We start from the raw sequence: 16,677 nt of genomic DNA, 5'->3' as shown, positions 1-16,677 counted from the left end.
TGATCTTCAAAAGAATGGTGATATCAACGTGCAACAGATTCGTTCAAGTGATAATATGGCTGATTTGTTCACCAAATCTCTACCGACGACAACCTTCAAGAAACTAGTTTACAAGATTAGGATGTGAATGATCAAGGATGTGAATTGATGCTCTCATCAGGGGGAGTTAATACGCGTTGTACTCTTTTTCCCTTACAAGGTTTTGTCCCACTGAGTTTTTCCTTGCAAGGTTTTAAACGAGGCAACCAAAAGGTGTATTTCTAAACATGTGTACTCTTTTTCCTTCACTAGGATTTTTTACCATAGGGTTTTTTCTTAGTAAGGTTTTAACGAGACACATTATCTATGGACATCCAAGGGGGAGTGTTATGATAAATATCACATTATGACGGATGTCTATTCTTCTTCCACGATCTTCATCTATCTTCGTCTGAAATGCTTAATGACATATTTAATGACATATTTTCTTCACTTTATATGCCTATATAAAGGCCTTGTAATAAATAGGAAAATACACACAATTAAAGAAGAAAATCTTTTCCTTCTCTCTATCTTTTTTTCTTGTTCATGTTTTACTAAATTGCTTTTATTTTTTGTTCATGTATTACTAAATTGCTTTTATTTCATCACAATACTTTTATTTTTGTGGAATAGAAGTCATTCTCCTTTTCAGTCCTACAAGAGAAAACTTGACGCAACCATTTGTATTGCTTGATTCACAGAAAATCAAAACAGTCCCTGTAAGAGCTGTGCATACTAGAAGGGGCTACACGTGTATTGGTAGAAAATAACAAGAAAAATCAAGTATGATAAATTGCCTTATAGTATGAGTACTCAACCTCCTAATGGTAGTGGTAAGATCTGTGTACACATTACCCTCCCCAGACCCCACTCGCAAGACTTCACTGGGTTTGTTGTTGTTGTATGAGTAGAAATTGTTTTTGAAACACCTAGCAACAAACTTGAGATGCACATATCAGCTCCCATTGAAAGAGGGCTGCTACAAGCTAGGAGAAAGTATTTCTGTTACTTCCACCTTTTTTTTTTTTTTTTTTTTAGCTAATTCCTACACAAGGCAAAGGTGACAGGTTTCAAATTCACAAGAGAATAGTCAGCTGATGGACGGAATGTCACATCCGGAATTATAACTTGAAATCACATGTAGTTATTACAAGCTGAAGTTTGATAGTTATGCTCAGTAATACATATGCACAAAAACAGATGCACTCGTTACGAAAAAAAAACTACATAACTGATAAATTAGAAGGGCAAACAAGAAACACTACCACGCCTGGTTTGCCTCATCTAATCAAGCCTCTATTCCCCTGAAATACCCGGTTTTACAACCTCGGGGTGTGACTGATTGCTTTCTTCATTTGTAGGGGCTACAGCATGGCTTTCACATGCATTTAAAGACGGCTTCTCTAAATTGGCTTCACTGATATCAGCAACATTGGGCAGGCCACTTCCTTTTTCAGGTGTTTTAGGCAGTTTTTCTCCAGCCTCTGGAGCTGTATTGGGCAGGCCACTTCCATCTTCAGGTGTTCTAGGTAGTTTTTCTCCTGACTCCAGAGCTGCTTCCATTTCCTCGTACTTGGAAATGACTTGTCGAAGCTCATCATGAAGATTTAAAGCTTCAAACATCAACCCCTCATCACCTGAGGTTGATTCCACAATTCTTTGTATAACAGCCAAAGACTGCTTGCAGTTCTCCAACATGCTCACCGCCAGATCATCCTTCAGTAACACAAACTTATCAGCTTATTCTTGTCCCAGAAGGCCTCCCCGCCCGCCCATCAGAACACCCCCCCCCAGAGAGAGCGAGAGAGAGGGGGGGGGGGATTTCATTTTCTTTCATGGAATACAAAATATGTCAAATAACACGCAAAAGGAAGTTTTAACAACAGAATGTTTTTTGTAAAAATTTACCAACATGGCTTGATCAACTCAGAAATGATGTTGCTTAGACTTAAACATTAGTTTAGTATGATGTATAAGGAAAATAATCATGGTATATAGTTTGGCATAACAATGTTTGGTTTTGATTTTGAATTATATATAACTAATCCTTGTATAACTTAATACACCAATTGGTGCATTATTTTATACCACCAACTACATAGAATAACTAATCCATATATAACTTATACAGGAATAAAGCACCAAAGGGACAAAATTCTCCGTGTCTTTTTCCTAGAAGCCAATAAAGGCCAAGTACCCAAAGGTATAATTGCAAACTCATTACTATTAAGTTTAAAAATAAATAAATATTTTAAATGATATAATGCAACGAACCAAACATCCAACAAGGAATATTCCTTGTATTATTAATCCATGTATTACTAATACCCACACAAACTAATCCTTGTTTTCCCGGTATAACTTGTCTTCGTACCAAACGACCCCTAAGCCCCGTCGTAGGTCATTTAATTTTATCACCAGATATTTGCTCTTACTTTTTCACTTTCTTCTTCTTTTTTTTGGCACAGCTTGCGCACACCTCGACTATTTCACTTGGTGGGAAACCAAAAAAGAAGACTAATTCACTGGGTACCGCGACTTCACTTTTAAATTTGATCATATTCAAGTTTTAGGGGTAATTACATTGAACTCAGTTCCAGTTTATGATAAGTCAAAGAACCTCCAGCTAGCTTTTTTATCCCGTAAAAGATAAATTCTTTGACAATATTGGGAAGAAATGCTCCCGTAGTAAACGGAAAGTAGAGAAACCTACAAAAATAAATGGTTCTCTTGAAGACACCCAATCCTCTATACTAATAGGAACCTCATGGGCACACCAAAAAGACATTAAAGATAAAAGGCTATTCTTCAAATGCACAAAATCATGCTCGATTCCTCCAGCTAGCTTCAAAGTTTCACTTACATTCCCAACTAAGTGTTGCAGGCCTTAAACTAATTGTGTTAGTTTAAAGTGTTCATTTTCAACTTTAGCCATGGAACATCATACAGTAAAGAAAAGTTCTATTTAAAAGTAACCATAGTAAATATACTTGATTTATCTCTAATTACTATAGGTTATCTAATAAATCTTATTGTTAATGTAGCATAAAATATACTTCCTCTGATCCTCTCCATATCATATAGTAATTTAAATTAATGAGTTTACAAGGAAAAGTTACGCTTTCACCCCCATTAGTATAATATTAAGGACTATTATGCCACTATAAAATAATTTTGCTCAAGGACAGTTCTTTTAAGACACTAGGAAATATGGAGATTCATAATTATGACAATTCTCTAATCCAAAATAATTAGTGATAGTCGTGAAATTTATAAGCCAATATGACTTTAAAAAGGGGAGGTTTTGGTAATGCTATCTTAAACTAAGGAAAGAGTGGTGGAATTCTGAAAGGTAGAGAGGAGCTCCTTGGACTATGATGGCCAACAGGAAGTATTATTCAAACAAAGTTCTGACAAAACCCTGCCATAATGAAAAACAGTGTCTACGAGACGAAGGATGGCATGGAGAGGAGAATTACTAAAGAAAAACACGTGCATGCAGATGTTAGATGTCAGTAGTTTGTGGTTTATTCCATTATTTTGGAACCTTTCATAAAATGGTTTGATAAAGTATAATTTACTTGCCCACCTTGAAATCAAAAAATATGTAAATACCTTTTAGCCTGCGTCCTTAGCCTACATCCTCCCCCCCCCCCAACCCCTCCACTCCCCGACATAAAATAATATGTCAATTATTCGGATTTTGGACCTCCCTTCTAGTTTAAGGAAACTAAATAGACCTTCATTTTAGTTTAAATAATATCATAGGCTCTCTAATGTTAAACATCTTCATATTTTGTCCGTGAAATGCTCCACCCAGATGGTTGATGTCATCAATATGCTTAACTTTCATCCCGTTGATACCCTCCAAAAGACACTCTTCCTTTTCTCTAGTGAGCTTTGATCCCCTCACACACACATAAACTCCACTTCTCTTGTCAACTCATATTTGTCACCACCATCCTTGAGACCCTTAAACCAAACCTTTGACACATATCCACCTCGAGTCCTCGACACCTATCATGGCCCTACTGCTGTCTTGTTCATCTCATCCTGAAACCCCTTTAGGGTTTTCCTTTTCTTTCCTTCTTTTGTCCATTTAATATTATTCTTCATGATTGAATGAAAATGAGGTATTCGATTTTCTAATTTCTACTCCTATGCTTTTTGGTGGAAGTAAAAGAATGTTGATTCAAGTTGTGGGGGTTGTTAAAAATAAAGATGGACCTTCGGCTTGACTCAATGCCAAAGGCTAACTTGTGATGTGAGGATTGCCCAAAACCATATAAGGAGACAACAACTCATTTCATTAATCAACGTGGGACATTCTAACCCTCCCTCCCCCCGCATGCCCAGGGCTGGACATGTGGAGTGTGACAATACAACACGGGAGCGTCACATTGGTCTAGTTTAATACAATCTTAAGTAGATGGATAATTCGGTCTAGCTCAACCCCAAAAGTTAGCTCGTGATACAATGCTTTGCCCAAAATCATGCAAGGAAACTCAAAATTCAATCAATGTAGGAAATTCTAATAGGGGCTAAGGAGGAAAATTATGGGAGAAAAGCTTCTCAAGAATTTGGAGATGGGTGAAGCAAGTTGTTGGACAAGAAGTAGAAGAAAATTTATTCCATAGAAATGTAGTAAGGTTATATCATGAATCTGGCTGATCTATTCATATTTATTGAGAATGTAGCACCAGAATATCTTTGGGCAACTTTTTAGCGGGGAGTTTCAGAGCTGGGTTTTTTTTTGGAAGCTGCAGTCAGAAGCTCTGTTCTAGTTTTTGTTGCTTGTTATCTTTTGTTTTTGCCCCCCCCCCCCCCCCCAGGGGATAATTATTTTTTAAGGGTTTTTTACTTGGATGATGCTGGCCGGGCTGTACCAAAGGAAAAGATCGCCCCTCAGTGGACCTTGGGCACCCTATGCATAGCTGATGGCAAACAACAATCCTAAAAGCTGAATGACTACAACAAAAGCTATCTCGGATTACATACTTCCGTGTACTCACTATAGAACTAAGGCAGTACTACAATAAAAGAAATTCCAAGTAAATGATGTTTTAATATTGGTATGAATTCTAATCAAAAGACGTAAAATTATCACCAGTCAACTCTGACATTATTAGCAGATTTTTATGTTATTATTTAAACTAGAGGGGAGGTTTTTTTTTGTTAAACTAGAGGAGGAGAGGTCTAAGATATTGAGCAAAACAATTTTAAGAAAGGATATCAACCTAAAATAAAAACAAAATCTTAAGTGCTGAAAGTGAATAAATGGTAAGAAATAGAGGTGAAAGATATTAGGATAAATGCTTGTTCTGGGGGTAGTCCACTAAGAAGAGGGTAATTTTTTTTAAAAGGTTGGTGCCCAAGTCTAAAATGTTGGTTCCTTATAATCAAGTAGATCTTATACACATCTTGTACAACTTCTCTACACTGGCTTGGTGTTTAAAAATGAAATAACTTATCACCCAAAAAGAGCAAAAAGACAACATTGGTTCCTTTTGGTACCAGCATTGAACAAAGCTGTTGCTACTTGGAAGGTAACTTGCTTTAGAGTTGTAGCTTCAGTTCTTTCCGAAATCCATTGCAGAGAATTCAAGGAGAATCATATACACATCTACTACATATTCTTTTATACTGACTTGGTGTTTATTAATGAAAATTTGTTGACTTTATCAAGAAACAAAAAAACCTCATTGGTTATTGAACCCAGCATTGAACGAACTCTTTGTTCACAGGAAGCTAACTTGCTTTAGAGTTGTAACTTCAATTTTTCACAATATCGGGCAGCATATTCAAGAACATGGTAGTACAGAAGGTTAAGATATAGCCCTCATGTTAAATTAATATAACAAAGTTTCTTCGATTTTCAACATGGTTTGACAGGCATATCACCGGTCGATGAGCTAAGAGACCTACCTCCTCCTACTGTATAGTAATTAGATCAGAGATGATTGAAAATTGTAAGAGTAGCAATCAAAGCAAGACTTATGAGATAACAGAAATTAAAGAATGACTGGAATAGAAGAAGTGGAAGAAACGAAGGGCAGAGGATCACACTGAATAAAAATTCAACAACTTAGTGAAGTATTACCACCAACATGGAGGAGGTAAGAGAGTAACCTTGATGGGCTTTGGTTCAACTTCAGAAGTCAATATGCTGGAAAGGATCTCAAGACTGTTCCGTGTTACTACAAGAAATTCCTTCTTCTCTTCAGTGGATTCACCAATGTAAGCTGTATGCTCATGATTCCGCAACCCTGTATGAGGAATAGGGTAGCTTTCAGGTGGTGAGAGTAGCTGCTCATTCATGTGTGACTCCAGGGGATATTGCCTCTTCAAGTTCTATCAAAATGAAAGAAAGTTAAGCGCCTTTGCCCTTTGGATAAACAATGCATGCAATATGCAAAATGTAAATGAAAGCACGATCAATTCAAAGATACTCGCTAGTCTACCATCAAGCATCAAAGTCCATTCAGTCTGATGTTAGAAGTTAGTATACACTGACATAAGACACACTTAAATGGTCTACCACGTGCAGCCCAACCCCTTCCTCTAAAGGTCCCATCCATTCCACTGCATACGGATGTTTTCATCACGTGAACACTAAAACGGAAAAGGGTATGTCTCAATGCAGACACGTCCATGAAAAGGCAAACTTAAAACAAAATATTTTCTGATAAATCTCCATTTAGCTTATTTCTTTGTTTTGGGTAAGTTACTCTGTTTAGCATGTTTAATCAATCAGAATGATAATCCAAGAACATGCATATAGATTATTATGTAAGCACCGCTCCTACCATACAAAAGAATCAAGTAATAAACAAAACAATCTGATACGAGCACTTTGATAGCATCTCCAATGAGCATAACCAAAAATTACAACATTCATGCTCCTTAGCCCCTGTAGATATATTGTTACAGCCATATCTTTTCCACTGTTGTCAAACAAGTTGTCTTGTCCCTGACATCTGCATCTAAAAGAGGAAACCAGACTTCTCACCAAAGGTTGTGAGACATTGAAACATAGGTGTCCTGCCGTGGCCTTGTAGTTGAAGAGGCAGATTCATCAGTAGCAGAGTAAGATGAAGAAGTGACAAAAGAAGAATTTATTCATGGTGCAAATGATAAGGTGGCTAAACTGATACAGGGTGACCCTGGAATGAACCTGCTGTGAGAGATTTATTGCCACAAGATATTGCTGATCATGTGATGCAGCAGCTGCCTTTTGGTGATGAATTATGCAGAGAAGGACAGGGCTTGGCGCTCCCCATTTAACTCCCACCCATCCAAAATAATAAAGACTAATGGACGAGAGAGAGAACTCCAGATTTTCCTATCTTTTTAAAAAACGTGACAAACATTTCTAACGACTTGCTATTTCTATCGCTAAACAACACCTCCTCTCCCACGTCTCCCCTTTCTCACCTCAAAAAAATCTAATCAAGGAAAAACAAATGAAACAATAACAGAACGCTTTAGTTGCACAAGCAAAAGCCGAGCTTTATGCTCAATATTGCCTCAAGATGCGCATTTTCTAGGCACAACAAATACTGAAGATATTTTGATCTGGAAGGGGACCAGCAAAAAGACATTCACAGTAAAATCAGCTTATACCTTATTGTCAGGAAACAACTAGGGGATAACAATTGGCCTTGGAAACAAATTTAGAAAATCAAGGCTCCTTTTAATGTAGTATGCTTTACATGGTTAGCGTCTAGGCAGGCCGGTTTAACCCAAGAGAACCTAAAGAAAAGAGGAATTCAGTTGAGCTCCAGATGTTACTTACGTTCTGCAGAAACAGGGAGCAATAGAAATTTATTTTTGCTTTGTCGTGCAACTTCCCATGCTGTGGCAACCCTTTGTCAGTATGGTTGGACTTAGGTGGACTACGCCAAAAACTACAGTAGATATATTAAGACGGTGGCATAATCAGGTTGGCAGCATAAGGCAGAAAAACTGGTGGAACTTGATCCCAGTTTGCATATGGTGGATAGCTAGGAAGGAAAGGAATACCAGGTGTTTTGAAAACAGAAGCAGCCCTATAAGAAGATGAATTGTATGCTGTTGTTTCAATTTTGGTGTAGAGAAAGCTATGTAAACGATGAAGAATCCATTTTAGACATTATAGAATCCTTGTAAGAAGAACAAGGATAGGTTTTTGATTACTTTTTGGAATCCGTACAAAATCACAAGTTTCAAAAATCTTCCTTTCTTCATAAACTCCGTGCCAAGTCAAATTCAAATTGCATCAGATAAATTGGACCGAGTAAGTAGAAATTTACTTAAAAGCAAATGTCAAGCACATAAAACAAACACCCCATGTTTTCTGGAGAAAAAAAAAGATTACCAGTACAACCTTTGTGCTGGGTTCTTAATATAACTGTTACCATTCTAACTTTTTAAAAAAAAAAAAAAAGATGCCCATTTTCTAGTCCTTTAATATTTGCACAGGCCTAGATATAAAATTCAAACCACTATCTTTTTTGCATCTGGTGTCAATTGTCTTAGTAACTTTTTTTTTTAATAAAAAGACCTAAGCTTGAGGTCAAGTCTTTCTTGACGAAGAGAATGGCGTAGTTAGGTCTCAGGATGAGATTTTGAAAGAGTAACCGCCCAAATGAACCCCCTACATAAGGCCAATATAAGCAAATTAACAAATGTTTAACACATCTTCATCGAAAAAAACACATGTTTAACACATGCCTGTACCTCTAGTTATAAAGATATTCCTAATTTGCATTAAAAAGGATTAATTATAGCAAAACAGCATTGAAATGATTTGGACTCAAATAGAGCAGAATGATTACAAAGAATTCATATAGCCAACTCTAACTTTGTTGAGACTAACACTCAGTTGATTGATTGAATGTTGACAAGTGCTGCTACAAGACATTTCAAATGTACTAAGCAAACATAATAAATGAGAGAGAGAATACAAAATCTACTTAAAGTACTTGCCCTTTCCACTGGCACGAACTGATAGCGCACGTACACCAGATACACAAAGAAAGATAAAACATATCCAAGAAATTTAACCTTTAAGAGTGACGAATTGAAGTAAAAGCACACATTAATCAACCACGGAAGAAGTCTTTATAGAGCATCAAGTAGCCGTGATAAATCAAAAGTTCGTGGAAAGTCTTGGAACCGATCAAAGGGTAGAAATCTAAATTGCTCGGATACGGGTGCGGGTATCCGATACGGGGACGGATCCAAGTATCGGATTTGGGCATTCGGCTAAATCTAAATTTTAAGATTCGGGGGTGCGGATCTGGATATGGATACGGGTGCGGGAATTCGGCTAATAAAAAATATAGCTATAAAAATATTGTAAATTTTGAGAGATATTATGTGAAAAACTTACATGAATATTGTAGAATTCACTCTTTCATTCTCCAAGATGGACAGTATTCTTTCATTCTCCTAAATCTGTTTTATTTATGATTTTGAGAAATCAAAATCTCAAATTTTCTCTCGAATTTGTCGATGGATTCCGGTCAAAGTGTCCGAAGTCAGTTGACCGAATCCGGGACGTATCCCGCTCCCGCCCGGTCTCGTATCGGGACAGGGACGACACCAAAATCGAAGAGTCAGCGCAACTTAGGTAGAAATAGCTACAATCACGGTAACACGGTCAATTTAAAAGAGAATGACCAAAGAAAGGTCGAGGCGAAGAATGATGACAACACAAACAACGATGATTTAGTGGTTCTTTTCATTCACGGGGAATGCATGCACTTAGCAAGCCAAGAGTCAGAATGGGTTGTGTCACGATGACACAACAACATCATACCATGCCACACCAGTAAATTCTTCTGGAGGTAGAAAGCATGATATTTTGGGACATGTCAAGATGGGAAATACTAGTCACCCAAAGATTGTTGGGATTGGTGACGTCTGTATCAAGACAAATGACGACTGCACATTAGTATTAAAAGATGCGCAGCACATGCCAAATCTGTGACTAAATTTAATTTCAGGGATTGCTCTAGCTCGAGACAGGTACGAGAATAACTTCACCAATAAGAAATAGAGACTCACCAAAGGATCAATGGTGATTGCTATAGGAGTTGCTCCCTATACGTTGTACAAGACAACCACTGAGATATGTGAAGGTGGATTACAAGCAACTGTAGATGACACACCTGTAGATTTATGGCACCGAAGATTTGCTCATATGAGTGAGAAGGGACTGAGATCTTAGCCAAGAAGTCACTGATCTCTTTTGCAAAAGATACTATTGTGAATCATTGTGATTATTTGAAAAATAACATACGGTATCATTTCAAGCAACTCATGGAAGAAGACAAATATACTAGATTTAGAATATTCTGATGTTTGTGGTCCAATGGATGTAGAATCAATAGGAGGTAACAAATATTTTCTCACACTTACTGTCATGGGCTGCTTTCCAGACACGCCCCATGACCCCTTGGCGGCGCCCCATGGCGGCCTAGCAAGCCTCACAATGCCTAGCGCCATGGTCGGCCCCGTGGTCTTGGCTGCGCCAAGTGACAAGCGCGCATGTGCCTCTGTCGCCCCACCGATGCCTCTCGCCAGCGTCCAGCGGCTGGCCAATGACAACAGCGTCGCGCGCACTGACAATGCCGAGCGCGCAAATCCTGATGCCTCGCCAGCGCCCAGCTGCAGGCCCATTCCAGCAGCGCCTCGCGCACAGACCCTGATACCAAGCACCAGTGCCTAGCCTCAGGCAAACACAACAAGTGTCGCGCGCGCCAACAGCACCGCGCGCGCAGACCCTGACCCGCAAGACAAAGTTGTTGCCATCGGACTTGTTTCTACATTGTAATAAACTAAGTCCTTTTCATTGTAATTATAAGCTAGTTTACATCATTTTCATTCAGTGTGCTTCTACAGCTTTATTAGGGCAAGTCATGTAACTTTGGTTTATTTTTTTTAAGCATTATTAGCGGGGATCAAGCAATCAAACATTTTCAAGCAATCAATTTTCTGTACTGGTGTCTCTCTCCCTCGACACTGCATCTTTTGTAATCAGCTTTCATTCATCAATAAAATCATCATCAACATTCAAAACCCAATTCTCTCTCAGCTTCCGTAATTGCTCATGACATTGGTTTTCCCGCACGACACTGACAATCTAGTCTAGCGTGCGGAGGGGACCTCATTGGCGGACAACAACCACACTGACATCGGTTGCTTAGCCTTACGTTGCCCTTCCAAAGAACATCAGGAAGGCGTTGCGTAACATTACTAATAATACTTCACGAAAATTGTGGGTTTGTTTCTTAAGGACCAAAGACCAGGTATTTCATGTTTTCCAGAAATTCCATGCTATAGTTGAATGGTGGAAAGGGAGGCATGTCAGAAATTGAAACGTCTCCGGGCCGACAATGGAGGTGAGTATACTTCAAAGGACTTTGAAGACTACTGCTCAAACCATGGAATCAAACATGAGAAGACAGTTCCTCGTAACCCACAACATAATGGTGTAGCTGAAGGCAGTGGCGGATCCAGGATTTTGAGCAAGGAGGTTCAAGAAAGAAGTGAACATTAAATAATTTCGTCGAATGGGTTCATCAAAATTGTTTGTATCTACAACTAATGTCAAACGGGTTCATCAATAAAATTGGAATCTAAACAAAAATTAAACTATTTATTGAAAATCATGATAACAATATTATATTGGATTAAAACTTATATGGCGGTTTGTGTTGAAGTAATCCTTTTTCCAAAAGAAAAAAGTAATATGCCAATAAAAAAGGGTATTCCAACGAAGAAAAGGCAAAAAAATTGTCATGTATAATAAATAATAAACAAAAAATTAACAGAAGATGATTGCAAAAACAACTATTTTAATAATTAAATAAGGCGATATTTAATTTGTTAAAAGAAGTTCACACTTGAAGGCAGACAATAGTTATTTGAATCACTTTCTGCATAATGTACCGTTCGAAGCAATAGAAAGAAAAAATATTTGCGATGTGTGGGAGCTGGTATTCGAATTCGCACCCTTAAGGAGAGTTTGAACCCCCTTGATCTCTGAACTATGCTTTAGGCTTGTGTTAAGGGGATGCAACATCTAATATATAACCATAAAAAAACAAATTGAACCCTGTATATAAAGTGTAATTTTCCGGCGAAGGGGCCGCCCCCTAGATCCGCCCCTGGCTGAAATGATTTCGCCCCATTGTCAAAAAAGTAAGAAGTATTCTCAAAATGGCAAAACTACCTAAGTCATTTTGGGGTGAAGCACCTCGCACAACATGTTACCTGATTAACAAAACTTCATCCATTCCGTGGGAGTTTGACATTCCAGATAAAATCTAGACCAACAAGAAGTGCCCTACTCCCATCTGAAAGTGCGAATGTAGAGCTTTTGCGCATATGCCGAAGAATCAGAGAACGAAACTAGATGATAAAACTAGTCCCTGTGTGAGAAAGCACGGGAGAAAAATATATTATTGATGTACTTAACTATAATACAAGTTACCCTATTTATAACAATACACAATACCTACATTACTCCTACTCCATGTAGAACTATGCTTATTTACATAACAACTAACTAACATTCCCCCTCAAGCCGGTGCATACAAATCATATGTACCGAGCTTGTTACATATATAACTAATACGAGGACTAGTGAGGGACTTGATGAAAATATCTGCAAGCTGATCATTCGATTTCAGAAACTTTGTAGCAATATCTCCTGAGAATATCTTTTCTCTGACAAAGTGACAATCAATCTCAATGTGTTTAGTTTTCTCATGGAACACCGGATTTGATGCAATATGAAGGGAAACTTGATTATCGCACACAAGTTCCATTTTGCTGATTTCACAAAATTTCAACTCCTTGGAGCAATTGTTTGATCCAAAATTCCAAACTAGCTCACATGTACATTCTGTTTCTTGCTCTTTCAAGACACCAAATTGCCTCCTACTAAAACACAATATCTACGTCTGTCAAAAGGTGATCCTGCCCAATAAGCATATGAGTATCCAACGATCTGCCCATTGCCTCGTCCTCAAACAATAACCCTTTGCTTGGAGCAGATTTTATAAACTGAAGAATGCGGACAACTGTATTGCAATGACTATCACAAGGAGAATCCATAAACTGACTAACAACAATCATAGAAAAGGAAATGTCAGGTCTAGTCACTATGAGATAATTTAATTTACTAACCAGGCGCCTATATCTTGCAGGATCGCTAAGCGGCTCCCCTTGTCCTAGCAGAAAGTTTAGAAGTATTCTCAAAATGGCAAAACTACCTAAGTCATTTTGGGGTGAAGCACCTCGCACAACATGTTACCTGATTAACAAAACTTCATCCATTCTGTGGGCGTTTGACATTCCAGATAAAGTCTAGACCAACAAGAAGTGCCCTACTCCCATCTGAAAGTGCGAATGTAGAGCTTTTGCGCATATGCCGAAGAATCAGAGAACGAAACTAGATGATAAAACTAGTCCCTGTGCGAGAAAGCACGGGAGAAAAATATATTATTGATGTACTTAACTATAATACAAGTTACCCTATTTATAACAATACACAATACCTACATTACTCCTACTCCTTGTAGGATTATGCTTATTTACATAACAACTAACTAACACTCTGCATCTTTATCGGTTATAGAGATGAATGGTTCGGCTACAGATTGTAGGACCAAGAAAGGAAGAAGATCATCAGAAGCAAAGATGTGATCTTCAGAGAAGAAATGGTCGGGATTCATGGTGATCCAATGTTTTGAATAGTGAGAGGCGGCAAAAAGCGACGAGTGCCCGCTCCACTGAGGTGAGAAGCGAGAAGCGAGAAGCGAAGTGCTCGCCTTTTTGCAGTGAAGCGCCAATTAATACAAAGAAATTAAAATATTAAATTTGCATGTATAAATAACCAAAAACTCAATAATGAAAACGTACTAGCAAATATTTCATTGAATATACTGTTTAAGAGAGAAATTAATTGTAATTAAAGAGAGAAAAGAATAGTTAATTGTAATTGTAATTATAGAGAGAAGTTAATATGCAATTACTTGTACACAAAAACTAAAAAAATAGAATAAAGGAGAGAAACAGAAGAAGAAAGACGAATAGAAAGAGAGAAAACATAGGTGAAAGAAAAGAAAGAAAGAACAGTTATGTTGGAAATCAGTTGTTGCCGGAAAGAAGAAGAACAAAGAAGATTTACTGCCGGAAGAAGAAAAAGAAAAGAAATAAGAAAGAAGAGAGGACTTGCTGCCGGAAAAAGGCACCGGAAAACAAAGGGCTTACTGCCAGAAAAAGAAAAAGAAAGATAGAAGAAAGAAAGAAGAAAGAAGAAGAACGACGAGAAATTAGTACCTGAAACTCGAAGAAGAGTTGCATTGTGCTGACTGCCGACTGCTAAAAGAGGAAGAAATGGTTTTGAAGAGAAGAAAACCCTAATGTTTTATTTAAGTCACTTGTTTTTTTTTTTAGTTTAAAAAGCTATGGTTTTGTCGCCTCCATGCCTCGTCGCATCGCTGCCGCTTTTCAGAAAACGCTACGCCCAGATGAAAATAGCGTTAAGCTTTTGCTTCGTGTCGCCTCACGCTATTAGCGTTGGGGAGAGCGCTATTTACAACATTGTGGTGATCAATCAGCAGAGACCAAAAATGATAATGGTACAATCACTAACATTGTTACCGCTTCTACTGTACATGTACGTAATCCTTCCACATGTGAAGAATGGCACATGGAAGGCATAGATGAGACAGGTTGTTGAGCAGGGGGAGTAGCCCAGTCCAGGGGAGTAGCCCAGTCCACAAGAGGAAGAAGAAGAAGAGCAACAAGAAGAAGAAGGACAACAACCTTTGAGAAGATCTGAATGAGAGAAGGTATAATCCACAAAGTATCGTTCTTCATAGTATACCCCGTCACTGATGAGGGGGACAATTTCAAGGAGGTGTTATCTCATCTAGAACAAATCAAATAGATGGAAGACATGTAAGAAGAGACGGGTTCTCTAAAAAAGAAAGGTACATATGAACTGGTTGAACTTCTAAAACGCAAAGGACCACTCAAGTGCAAGTGGGTCTTTAAGCTCAAGAAAGATGGAAACAGCACGCTGGTCAGATACAAAGCTCAATTGGTGGTAAAAGGTTTCGAACAGAAGAAAGATATTGATTTTGATAAAATTTTCTCACATGTTGTCAAAATGACTTCTATTCGAATAGTCTTGAGCATGGCAACTAGCCTAGATTTTGACGTGGAGGAGTTGGACGTGAAAACAACATTTCTACATGGAGATTTCAAAGAAAAGATTAATATGGACATCCACAATCTTTTGAAGTAAAATTTGAAAAAACACACGGTGTGCAAATTGAAAAAGAGTCTTTTATCGGCTGAAACAAGTACCAAGTCACTGGTACAAGAAGTTTGACTCATTAAAGCCACAAGTTTCAAGTCTTATAACCACAAGTACAAAACCACAAGTTTCAAAAATCTTCTTTTTCTTACATGCCAAGTCAAATTCAAATTGCATCATACAAATTGTAACAGAGTAGTAGAAGTATACTTCAAAACAAAAACATGTCAATCATATAAAATAAACACCCCATATTTTCTGGAACTAGGGTCGTACCATGTAAGTTTGACGAAACACAGGCAAGTATCTAAGATCCTCGGATTCTCCCCAAGCAGTAATAAGCTCCACACCCTTAACCCGATTCCCGGTTTCAGTTTTTGGGTCCTCAATCATTTTAACCATATCATCCAATACCTTTTCGGACGCCACCTCCGAAAAAACTTTCTCACAATTAGAAGTACAAGTCTCCAGCAAATCCAAACTCAGCCTCTGGCTCACTGGGCTTTTCGACATAACTAGCTTCTTCTTAATCGCTTTGACTATTTCCGTCCCGTTGAACTCTTCGCTGTTGATCATCCCGCAAATTCGTAGGTTTAAGCCCCAATTAGGCTCCTCCATGGTGTCCAACGTGGCTTCATCTACCATTTTAGATTCTGGGGTTGGGCCTTGTAGGATTTCTTTCATTTTTGCGCTTACCATTCTGCTCATTTGAGCTCCTCCTGTCTTCAATCGTTCGCCCAGTGACGAAGATGCCATTTTCAGTTTGTCCAATTTGTCCATGTTTCAGTTCGATATTGGAGCAGTGATTCCAATTTCTATGTCGGACAGGAAGTCTTTCGTGATGGAGGGTTTGACAATTTGGGATTTTAAGGTTGCCGAATGCCGACACCTCCTCCTAATTTTGTTTGTCTTTTAAAGTAACAGTCTATGGTTTACTTTTCTCCATTGGATAATTCAAAGTAAGGAAATTTACATTATTTGTGCCTCAAATATCGATTAATTATAATTTTGATCCTACCGTTATATGAAAAAGCAGAGAAAATGATCAAAATGATCCCTATTGTATGTGCTTTGAATTCATTTGGTCCCTCATATATAACACCTTGGAAAAGGTCCTTAATATATCATAAAAGCTTATCCTTTTATAACAAATTTGCTTTTATATAACAAATTTGTGTTTAGCACGCCCATTAAAAAAATACTAAATTCTATATAAAAATAACTACTATGATTAAACTATTCCTAATTAAACATTTAATGTGAGGAGTAAGAAATTTTTTTAGGGATATGTACATAAAGATTATTTTGTAAAAATAAATTGAATTCTTTCTTGATGA

At 37.8% G+C, this 16,677-nt stretch overlaps 1 protein-coding gene across 1 annotated transcript; it reads right to left on the bottom strand.

Moving 5' to 3' along the window:
* Nucleotides 1–1,110: 1,110 nt before the first annotated feature.
* On the bottom strand, nt 1,111–16,254 carry LOC107825217 (TOM1-like protein 2). Its single transcript, XM_075243550.1, has 3 exons — nt 15,617–16,254; nt 6,151–6,372; nt 1,111–1,737 (listed from the first exon to the last, which is right to left on the bottom strand). Exons 1-3 carry the CDS (start codon nt 16,118–16,120, stop codon nt 1,318–1,320), a joined length of 1,146 nt encoding a protein of 381 aa, XP_075099651.1. The 5' UTR covers nt 16,121–16,254; the 3' UTR covers nt 1,111–1,317.
* Between the last annotated feature and the right edge of the window lie 423 nt (nt 16,255–16,677).

This window comes from Nicotiana tabacum, chromosome 22, assembly GCF_000715075.1.
Source record: "Nicotiana tabacum cultivar K326 chromosome 22, ASM71507v2, whole genome shotgun sequence".
Lineage (NCBI taxonomy): Eukaryota > Viridiplantae > Streptophyta > Magnoliopsida > Solanales > Solanaceae > Nicotiana > Nicotiana tabacum.
This window is presented reverse-complemented; position numbering and strand designations above follow the sequence as displayed.

What these genes read in the sequence shown, in the direction of transcription:
- LOC107825217 (XM_075243550.1), bottom strand. Translation starts at nt 16,120, where the DNA reads ATGGACAAATTGGACAAACTGAAAATGGCATCTTCGTCACTGGGCGAA. An exon ending in TGTTTCGTCAAACTTACATG is followed by an intron (nt 6,373 to 15,616) that starts GTACGACCCTAG and finishes TCATTTTGATAG; the next exon opens with AACTTGAAGAGGCAATATCC. An exon ending in TTGAACCAAAGCCCATCAAG is followed by an intron (nt 1,738 to 6,150) that starts GTTACTCTCTTA and finishes GTGTTACTGAAG; the next exon opens with GATGATCTGGCGGTGAGCAT.